This window comes from Salvelinus sp. IW2-2015, unplaced genomic scaffold (assembly GCF_002910315.2).
Source record: "Salvelinus sp. IW2-2015 unplaced genomic scaffold, ASM291031v2 Un_scaffold2690, whole genome shotgun sequence".
NCBI lineage: Eukaryota > Metazoa > Chordata > Actinopteri > Salmoniformes > Salmonidae > Salvelinus > Salvelinus sp. IW2-2015.
The window spans coordinates 1-11,095 of NW_019943996.1; the positions used below are offsets into that span (position 1 = coordinate 1).

Genomic DNA, 11,095 nt, shown 5'->3' on the forward strand with positions numbered 1-11,095 from the left:
TGGACTTAGTGGAGGGTATGCTTCTGTGTTAGCTTCTAGCGACTCAAGGGTGGCACTGAGGATGTGAACTGGTGCTGTGGAGGCAGATATTCCTCCGCTCGCCCCCTCCCCAAAAAACCAACAACAAGACATCTCCACAAGCCACGTTTGCGACTGTCGACGACTTGCCACACCTATGAAAAATCCCCATTCTCGATTTGTCTTAACACATAACCTCTCTGTTCAATGTATCCGCCCGATCATGATGTGTGCCTTATGGCCCAGTTGCGCTCCCTGTTTGTCTGTGATTCTCCTGAGTGAGGTCGATTTAGAATGTAGTAGTTAGTGGTTCTTTAGTGACTTCCTAAAGTGTTGTCAAGTTCTTGATTGTTTCTGCTGGTAAGGATAGGTTAAGATCTTCCGCTAAGTAGAGATGTAAATAGATCTCATAGTGAATTGAACGAGCACTCCATGGCTGGAAGGAGGAACTCCGTTAGACATATCACTCTTACAATAGTTGCCACACCTCGTGGTACCCTCAGGAGCTGATTCAAGGTCATAAATCCATAATAAAAGAAACAAGGAAATAACAAGAAGCCCATTCACAGTAAACAGCACCTATCTTGGCACTCTCAGCCCTTGGCGAAATCCATACAGATTAGGAAGAAGATGCAGGAATGCTCAGCGCACTCCAGAAGCCGAACCAGACGCGTAGTCGGCAGTCTACGATGCAGAGAAAACCAGTGCCAAACAGTATGGAACCTCGTCTCCCTTAGCGTACAACATTAAGCAGCAAGGCAAGCCTGTTCTGCAAAGTGGGCCCTTTGATGTTATCAACAACCATCCACCCAAAAGTGCACCAAATGACACATAACCTGCAACGAACAAAGTCCAGTTAAATTAAACCATATGACCCTCAAAGCATAAACCAATAGTGAGCTCTGGCTCTACTCGTACTCGTATACTACCCCATACGAAACACTTACCAACACAATATCACCATCCTAGAGAACAGGCCCACTACCCTCTAGAGATAAGCGCCCCTGATATAGTAATAGACAACAAACAACACAAACCCACACTACAAAACACCTAATCAATCAACCCATCACCTAACAGAGGACGCTAATTAATGCAAAACAACGTATAAAGTAAACCTCAACCACTACTGCCCCAGCGCGAGAATAAAAACCTGTGATGACTCTAATGAATGAATGCGAACCCTTATGACCCGATAGTTACAATGAATGATCGAAGCTATCTATTGAACTCCAGTAAATGTATCAATCAAAAGCACACCAACAAAACAAACAAGCAACGCAATCTAGGCTTAGAATTGGGAGGGGTAGTTCCAGATTTCATGTTCCCATATGTTACCTCTTGTCCTACATTAACCGTTACACTTGAGTTAACCTTTAACTACAACTGATGAAAACGAGTGAGATACAGGACCGCACTGGAATCGGTACAACAAGCGGACCACCCCATCTGTGTAACAACAACAGCAGGAGGGCAGGTTGTTTCCAGGGCCGTTCAGTTACGGTCCATAACATGGCTCCTGGATTTTTACCACACTAGTCTCGCAAACCTCTAGTATCTCGCAGAGACGGAACCAACCAACTCTGTCGACAGAGGAGCGCGGAAAACAGAGAGCCGGCTGAGGCCCACCACAAAGAGATGGGCGCATCTGAACACGTAATCGACTCCCCGACCTCTAACGTTACAAACTAACACGACCTTCTCCAGTTCCGAAACGAAACCACTTACCAAATACCCACAGGCCAAGGTTCTAACCCTCACTTCTGACGTGACGTCGTACCCTTAAAAAGTCATAGCTCTGGACATCAACCATGCCTATAATCTACCACCACCAAGGAGTAGGCATCATACAACACCATACCTGAAGTTTACTCCCACCAATACATTTTAGCATAAAACACCCAAATTCACCATGCGACACACAACATTAGTTTACTGAATTCTCACTCGACTTTCCTCAGAAAAGCTTGTGACTGCAGTACAAAGTCGCGCATGGACTCGTCCTTTAGGCCGTCAGGCCTTCGTAAGAATTCCGATTGTCCAACAACAACACCGTCGTTTTCTCGAATAATTCCCACCAAGCCCAACAAGCAACGACACTCCACCTGACCACCATCAACAACAACACTCAGTATTGAACACAGCAACTGTAAGCTACGTAAACAGCAGCCCGAGCAGAGAGGGAAAAACTGTGCACAGATTCACGCTCGTACATAAATAAAACAGCCGAGCAGTCGACTATCTCTCTTTGTCACACATACACAGCTCGCTAGAACCTGGCAAAACCTCAACCTACCAACATACCTCATGAATGTCAACCACAATGCACTAAAACTACGTTACTTGTCTTCTATGACAACGCACAACCCATTTCTCACCCTACCCAAAATTTGTCATCACACTAATTTTAATGAACCAGTCAGGAATCCACTTTCTGATTAACCTCTGTTCTCACAAAATGCGCCACGTAGTCCATAACTGCCTAATAACTGCATCAATTCAGAAAAAAGTTTGATTCTCTAATTTCCTCTAAGAGATCACCCCAGTGACCACCACTCCAGTAGTAAGGTATTGAGATACCTAAGTCTTTTTCCCTGGATTCAAAGCTTGGTAGCTAGTATATGATCAGTCTTAGTATTGGTGAAGAAACAACACCACCCACCAACAACACAAGACAAACAAATACGGGCAACAAACAAAACCATACTAGAGTCTCATCCGCAACAGCACAGAGAGCAGAGTCGTCTCTCTATAAAAATTGATCTATCATGTCCAACACTGCAATTATTCGACTCACTACTCTCTGACAACGTGTTATTAACCAGCATTCATCAATACACTATATCAAACTAACATGAAGCAGCAATCTTAAAAACATCCGACAGAATGTGAAGTTTGTCTTATAATTGTATACTCATTAAAAACCTTAACAGACAGTCTCCATTCTTCCCCCCCCAGAGTTATGTGAGATTCAAAATGTCATTGTGCGATTTTGTATGCTGGACTCCAACTAAAAGCATATCAATGCTGCAACGCCATGCATCTCCTACCTTCACGCAAAGATCGATGCTATATTGGGAAGCACAGTCTACCACGTATCATTAACCTTCATCTTCTTGCCATTTCCAACCATCAACCCAGACCAAACAACTATTCTTGCAAGCCTGGGCATCTCCATGTTTCCCTGCTGCAGAGCGCTTTTGATTTAAATCTTTACCGTATGAGGAGCAAGTCGTACTCCCACTCAGTACTCCTTAAAGGATCTCTCCCCAACAACACCACAATAGCACGTTGACCCTTAAACCATAAACCAACGACCTGCTACACAAACCACACCCGCGGGTTATTATTAACGCTAAACTCAACCCCAAAACACAAAAACCCATGAAGACACCGTACACTCATATCACGTCCCCTAGACCTTTTCGTTTGCGTCCTACTCGTTACCCATGGTCATTCAGCATTGTTTGTGAAGTGTGGTGATGTTGCATACTATATCTTTGGGAGGAAGAACCATCAACTCCCAGCACCCAATCTCGTTATGGCGATACCAACTCATATGGAAATCTAAGCGTTCTCTTGTCTCTTACTGCTTTATTGTTAAATAATCAGACCTCTGGTTTTGTTAAAGCGAAAATTTTTCATGGACTCCACACTTGCCCAATTAATATAAAGCAGCGAAGTTGTGTTAATGTGTGGAATGTGTAAAGATTTAAGTTACGTTTTTCCAACCCCTACTTTTCGAAATCTCGCAAGCAGGATATGGTACTAAATATCTACTGCATTGACAGAGCGCTATCTTCACCGCATACCACACCCTAGGCATACTCTCAGAGATACTCGAAAACAACATAAAAAGTTCACGGATTGAAGCCAACCTTACTGATAGGCACAGGGTTATCTGTATGCCAGCTTCCCATAGTAACTAGCGACTCCACCTTTACATTTGGCATATCAGAATCTAGTCAACATCTTATTTTGTGGGGTTCTATAGTAGAACCTTCCCAATCGTTGGAGAAAAGGTGGCCTCCTCAAACAATGGGAAACAAGCTCCCCAAACCAAACAGCAAACAAGCGGTTTCTATCTGGACCAAAAGAATAGAAGTCATTTATACCTCTCTCCCCATAACAGGCGGGACGTCAGAGGATCTCCAACAAGAAACCCTTTACATGCTGGTTACTATCTCTATAAGAATTTAAAGTTCAATTCTAAACTCTCAAACCTTAACAACCAAATCAACAAACTATTAATTTTTATACTTATAAATATGTACGATATTAATCTTTTTACCAAGAACAGCCCAGCGCAGTTTTAACCACAATCACAGCATAACCAACACCCGGTACACAGGAAATAAGGACGGTAGAATCACGCCACCAATTATTAGAAACCACCAACAACCGAGTGTCGACAAAAAAACACAAACCCTACCAACCAGAACAAAAGCCAATTCTCGCATCTCTGTAAACCAAAAACCGGGTAAAAAGAACCACCAATCCAGTAATAGGCCACCGAACTTTCGACCACAAAAACAACACAACAACCACACACACCACCACCACAACAACACACCATTACCACCACAACAACCACACCAACACGACCAACAACAACACACACACCAATACCACACCAACAACCACACCACCACCACCAACAACAAACAACCACCACCATTACCACCACCAACAACAACAAAACAGCACCACTAACAACAACAACAAACCATTACCACCAACCAACACACAACCAACACCACCACCAACACAACAACAAACCCACAACCAATACCACCACCAAACCAACAACAACCCAACACCAACAACAACCACACCAACACCACCACCAACCAACAACCACACCAACACCACACCAACAACACAACACCAATACCAAAAACAACACAGCAACCAACCAGGAACCACAGACAACAACAACCACTAATACACAATCCACCAACCAACACAAACAACACCAGTACCACCAGTACACCAACAACAACAACCACACCAACAACAACCAACACCATTACCAACAACAACACAACACCAATACAAAACAACAACCACACCAGTACCACCAACAACAACAACACCAATACCAAACACAACCACACCAGTTACCACCAACAACAACAACAACACCAAACACCAGTACCACAACAACCACACCAACAACAACCCACACCATACCAACCACAAACACCAATACAACAACAAACAACCACACCAAGTACACACACACAACAAACCAGGTACCACACAGGTACCACCAAACAACACACAACAACAACCACCCATACCACAACAACAACAACACCATACCAACAACAACACACCACCAGTACCACCAACAACCACACCAAACACCACCACCAACAACAAACAACACCACCACCACAACAACAAACCAACCACACCACACCCCACCAACAACAACACAACCATTACCACCAACACAACCACCAACACCACGCACCAACAACAACAACCACACAATACCACCACCAAACAACAACAACACCACCACCAACAAACAACAAAACCAACCATTACCACCAACACAACAACAACAACCACCCCCCCACCAACACAACCAACACCTTACCACCAACAACAACCCACCACCAACACCACCACAACCAACAACAACACCAATACCCAACAACAGCAAAACCAGAACCACAGACAACAACAACACCAACACCACCAAACACAACAACAACACCAGAACACCAGTCCACCAACAACACACCAAACAACAACCACACATTACCAAACATTCAAACAACCACACCAATACCAACACAACAACCACACCAGTACCAACCAAACAACAACACCACCACCCAACACAACAAACAACCACATACCACCAACAACAACCAACACCACCACCAACAACCAACAACCACACCAACACCACCAACAACAACAACAACACCATTACCACCAACCACAACAAACGACCACCACAACAACAACAACAACCACACCAAACCACCACCAACACAACAACACATTACCACCAAAACACAACAAACACCTAAACCACCAACTACACGGAAGCCATAACTCTAAAACACAACCCCAACGGACAACAGAGAAATCAACCAAACCCCCCAGGGACAATGAAAACCATCCTACAAACCCCCCTGTTCATAGACACCACAACCATAAAGCTTCCTACAACACACCTAAACCACAAACTACAACAGAAGCCACAACTCCAATGAACATCCACATCACAACAACCAGTGAACTCGTTGTCACTGGTCCTCCAATAACTGTTCCAGACACCAGCAGAGGTGTAACAGTTCGATACCAACCACAACTGGCGCACACCAAACCCCACCACCAATCACTTGTCCTGAAGTGGGACAAAAGTGGTAAGTACCTCGAATTAATACCATCACATAATTAACTGGGCTCCTTGAACTCGATAACACAAGCAACACATTTTGACTGTCAAACGAGGCTCAGAAAAGCCTTTTCAAGACTTTCGACATGGATTCCCTGTGTGAATTGTGAAAGATCCGCTCCGTGATGACGCTGTAATTTTGCTATTCTCTCCGCAAACACCATTTCAGGCAAAATGAGACTTTCTGGCTGTGCAAACTGCACTATCGCCAGATGCCATGTGAAAACCGAGACACCATTGAGCATCATCCCATACGAATTCCCAGAGCCTGACAGGGCCAATCAAATGTACCACATGAAGAAACACGTGCTTACCAGATGGGATGAGTTCTACTGCTGCTCAAACACTGACCTGTGTGACTGGAGTTCGTGAAAGTTCCCCACTCTGGACTGGTCAAGAAGCGTCGAGGCATGTCCACTCGTTACACTAAAACGTCCTCACATAACATTTGGGATAATACTCATAAATAAATATACTTCAGTTGAAAAAAAAAATGCTGACAACAAGGATCGTAAGTCTGTTGCTGCTCAACCCTCAGTGTTTGTTCATTACAGGTGTCGTCGTGAGGGTTGCGGAGACCCCCATTACATCACTCTTCGACGGGCTCTGTCTACAGATTCCAAAGGGAACTGACCTATGTGACTGATGCCGAGGCAGATCGCAGCCGCAGTCACCCAATTTAAAGATCTCAGATCGAACAATGTCAACTGCTGATCCCACGAGGATGTGTCTTGTCCTCGAGCCATCATCGTGTCCTACCGCTCAACAGTTATACTCTGAAGAATCAACAACCTCATTGGAGCTGCTCAGTTGAGGTAACTTAAGTGGATATAACTGGCTCAGAAATCAATATAAGTACTTAAGGCGTATATACGTTGAATGGCTGGATTTGGGGCCTAACAGAGACTGAAAAGAAATTGGGGGGAAAATTTGAAAATGAAAGACAATTCTCTTCCGTTATTTCATTCTCTGAAACTGAATTGTGTATTAGTTTCTCAACATCCGTAGCTTTCATTGATACAAAATATGATATTGATGTTCTCCATCAACTTGATGCAAACCTGTAATGTCATGATATTAGTAAACGTCACCTTGCCTCTTCTTTAAGAGATCTGAAGATGGATTGATCTCTCTCTCTTCCATCCCTTTTTCCTATCCTTTTCTATCCCCCATCCGTCCGTCTCTCTTTCACTCCCTCTCTCCCTGCCATCTGTATTTCAGGCTCTTATTGATGGAGTTTCCCCTGAGACTACCCTTCACACGGCACGGTGTGAAGTGATGAACTCTGGTTATCACACAGGTCTTTGGAGATAGCACACCTCCAGGTGGTAGTTACCTTTTGTGTCAACTGGCTTCAGCGTCAACCTTCCTTGGCAAACACTTTGGCAACAATACACAGGGTCATTGTGGTAAGGACTTAGTTTCATTCATTGTTGTCCTCAAACTCTGTATCTTTGTGCATTTAAAAAACAGCTATAAGAGCTGAGAAATGATTGTGAATCCATTAACTTAAACAGAGAGCGATCCTGTGTATTCTGAGCAAGTGTGAGAAAGACTTAATGGGTGATCCTTGAATTGATGGAAATCATTTATCCAAGAGTTGCAGTGAAAAACTAGCCTGGTCCCAGATCTGTTTGGGTTCTTTATACCAAAACCCTATGGTTGTTGTCAGATTATCAAACCTTAGGGATTTGGCAAGACAGCACAAACTGATCAGGGACCCAGGCTAGCAAAACAGTAGGGTTTGGTTTCTTCCTGTTCTCGTGTACTGTGTCTGATATTTTACTGTATGTGCTGTACTAAATGTGAGAAAGCTCCAACAAAGGTTTCCAATGTATGTATTACTTTTAACAGTACAAATGTCAAAATAAACGACTTTGTACCTGAACTGATGAATCTCTTCAGGAACATGTAGCAAAACCAGGCTGATGACTGCATGTTGCCTGGGGTCAGCTGGTGGAACTGTGCTGTGATGGCAGACACTGGTCAGCCAAGGACATTCCCCGCCTGACTGCCATGTGCCACCCTGGAATCCCCACCAACTCTCCTCTCCCTGAACCCACACAGAAGCCATGCAAGCCAGCTCCTCTGTCTGTGATCTCCTGAAGAACAGGTAAACTTCCTAAAGTCACTGTGATTCCTTGTAGGACAAGGTATAACCTTCCCTAAAGGTATTATTCTTGCCTGGAAAGACTGAGTTAGAACATACCTTAAAACACTTGTGATCTTCCATAAAGACAGTCAGGTAAACCTTCCTAAAGGCACAGTGATCTCCTGAAGTACAGGTCAACCTTCCTAAAGGCAATGTGATCTCCTGAAGTACAGGTCAACCTTCCTAAAGGCACAGTGATCTCCTGAAGGACAGGTAAACCTTCCTAAAGGCAATGTGATCTCCTGAAGGACAGGTCAACCTTCCTAAAGGCACAGTGATCTCCTGAAGGACAGATAAACCTTCCTAAAGGCACTGTACATGTTCTCTAATAAAATGTCATGCTTAGGGTGATCACATTTAAATTACCCAAATACAGGACTGTGTGGGAATGTTGCCCGCTACTCCATTGAACAGTCTGTCAGGAGTGGCCATCTACTCCATTAAACACTCTTTTAGGAGTGGCCATCTACTCCATTAAACACTCTTTTAGGAGTGGCCAGCTACTCCATTAAACACTCTTTTAGGAGTGGCCAGCTACTCCATCGAACAGTCTGGTAGGAGTGGCCAGCTACTCCGTTGAACAGTCTGTGCTTAGCGGCAAGCTACTACATTGAACAGTCTGTGCTGATTGGCCAGCAACTCCATTGAACAGTCTGTCAAAAGGGGCCAGCTACTCCATTGAACAGTCTGTCAGTAGTTTGAGTAAAGTTAGAAGTCCTGTTGTAACGATCAACAATCTAACTTATCACAGGCTAAATTCTCACATGCAATGATATAGCTCTTTACCTCTAAACTATACACAGAAGTGTGTTTTGTGTCTGACAGAAACATATATGATTCTTACAGTGTATTTGGAAGGTCTGTTTCTCATATACCTTCATCTCTGGTTTTCAARCCACAGCATRTTTGCAGCCTGTCATCCATTTGTCTCACCTGACAACTTCTACAAGGGCTGTGTCTATGACAGCTGCCACGTGTCCAACCCAGCGGTGGAGTGCACCAGTCTGCAGACATACGCTGCTGCCTGTGCCCAGTTTGGAGTATGCATCTACTGGAGAAACCACACCGAGCTCTGTGGTAGGCTATGTGTACTCGTTGTAAAAATCCAGACTCATCATGTTAAATAGGACTCACCTAATAAGGATAGATAAATAAGTTCACCATTGAAAATAGGAAGTATTGTAGATGACCAGGAACCAGGAACTGTGTAGATGAGACCAGGAACAATACTATACTAACACAACTTAGTATGTGTTGTAGATCAGACCAGGAAACAATACTATACTAACACAACTTAGTATGTGTTGTAGATCAGACCAGGAACAATACTTATACACACAACTTAGTATGTGTTGTAGATCAGACCAGGAACAATACTATACCAACACAACTTAGTATGTTTGTAGATCAGAACCAGGAACAATCATATACTAACACAACTTAGTATGTTTGTAGATCAGACCAGGAACAATACTATACTAACACAACTTAGTATGTGTTGTAGATCAGACCACACAATAGAGGAGGGGGGTTTCATATTGTAATATTTAGATTAGTGCATTTTTGTATTTGAAGTGATAAATGATGGAGATAGTGGACATCCTTGTCTGGTTCCCCTTTGTAATGTGTATATGCATGGGGCTTCAGTCCTACAATCAACTATTGTAAATAATTAGTCAGAACATTTTTCCATGTGATAACACTTTTACATTAGCAGTTGTCACAAAGTGCTTATACAGAAACCCAGCTTAAAACCCCAAACAGCAAGCGATTCAGATGTAGAAGCACGGTGGCTTGGAAAAACTCTTTAGAAAGGCAGGAACCTAGGAAGAAACCTGAGAGAGACCAGAATCTGAGGGTGGCCAGTCCTCTTCTGGTTGTGTGGGTGGAGATTATAAGAGTACATGGCATTAAGGCCAGATTGTTCAACAGCAGGTTCGGTAGAGAAAGAAAGAGAGAGAGGGAGAGAGAGGGTGAAACAGCAGGTCCGGGACAAGCACATCCGTTGAACAGGACAGGGTTCCATAGCCGCAGTCACAACAGCAGAAATTGGATCAGCATTACGACCAGGTTGACTGGGGACAGGCACAGCCAGGAGTCGTCAGGCCAGGTAGTCCTGAGGCATGGTCCTTGTGCTCAGGTCCTCTGTGAAGGAGAGAGAGAGAGGATGAATTAGAGGTGCATACTTAAGATCACACAGGACACCAGAGAAGACAGGAGAATTATACCAGATAGGACAGACTGACCCTAGCCCCCGCACACAGACATTGCAGATATATACTGGAGACTGAGACAAGGGGTTCGGGTGTCACTATAGACTGAGTTGATCTTTCTTCAACAGCCAGCGACTGCCCAGCTGACAAAGTCTACAAGCCCTGTGCCTGCAGAACAGCCAACCTGTGATGACAAGTAGGTTTCTATTTAGAGATTGGCTAGCGGCATGTTTTATGTTAACTGAGGTAGACAACGTTATGACTGTCAAATAAGACAAAGAAAAATACCTA

At 43.8% G+C, this 11,095-nt stretch overlaps 1 protein-coding gene across 2 annotated transcripts in view; it reads left to right on the forward strand.

Moving 5' to 3' along the window:
- Positions 1-7,007: 7,007 nt before the first annotated feature.
- The window catches only part of LOC112074573 (intestinal mucin-like protein), a 9,544-nt gene continuing 5,456 nt past the window's right edge, over positions 7,008-11,095 (forward strand). Inside the window, exons 1-4 of one of the 2 annotated variants that reach the window (XM_070440585.1) lie at positions 7,008-7,254; positions 7,661-7,848; positions 8,345-8,552; positions 9,493-9,668. In XM_070440585.1, the coding sequence (XP_070296686.1) occupies positions 8,512-8,552; positions 9,493-9,668 (217 nt within the window). In that variant the 5' untranslated portion in view covers positions 7,008-7,254; positions 7,661-7,848; positions 8,345-8,511. Of the gene's footprint in view, positions 7,255-7,660; positions 7,860-8,344; positions 8,553-9,492; positions 9,669-11,095 lie in introns of those variants that run through there. The other variant, XM_070440584.1, reaches the window with a different exon arrangement.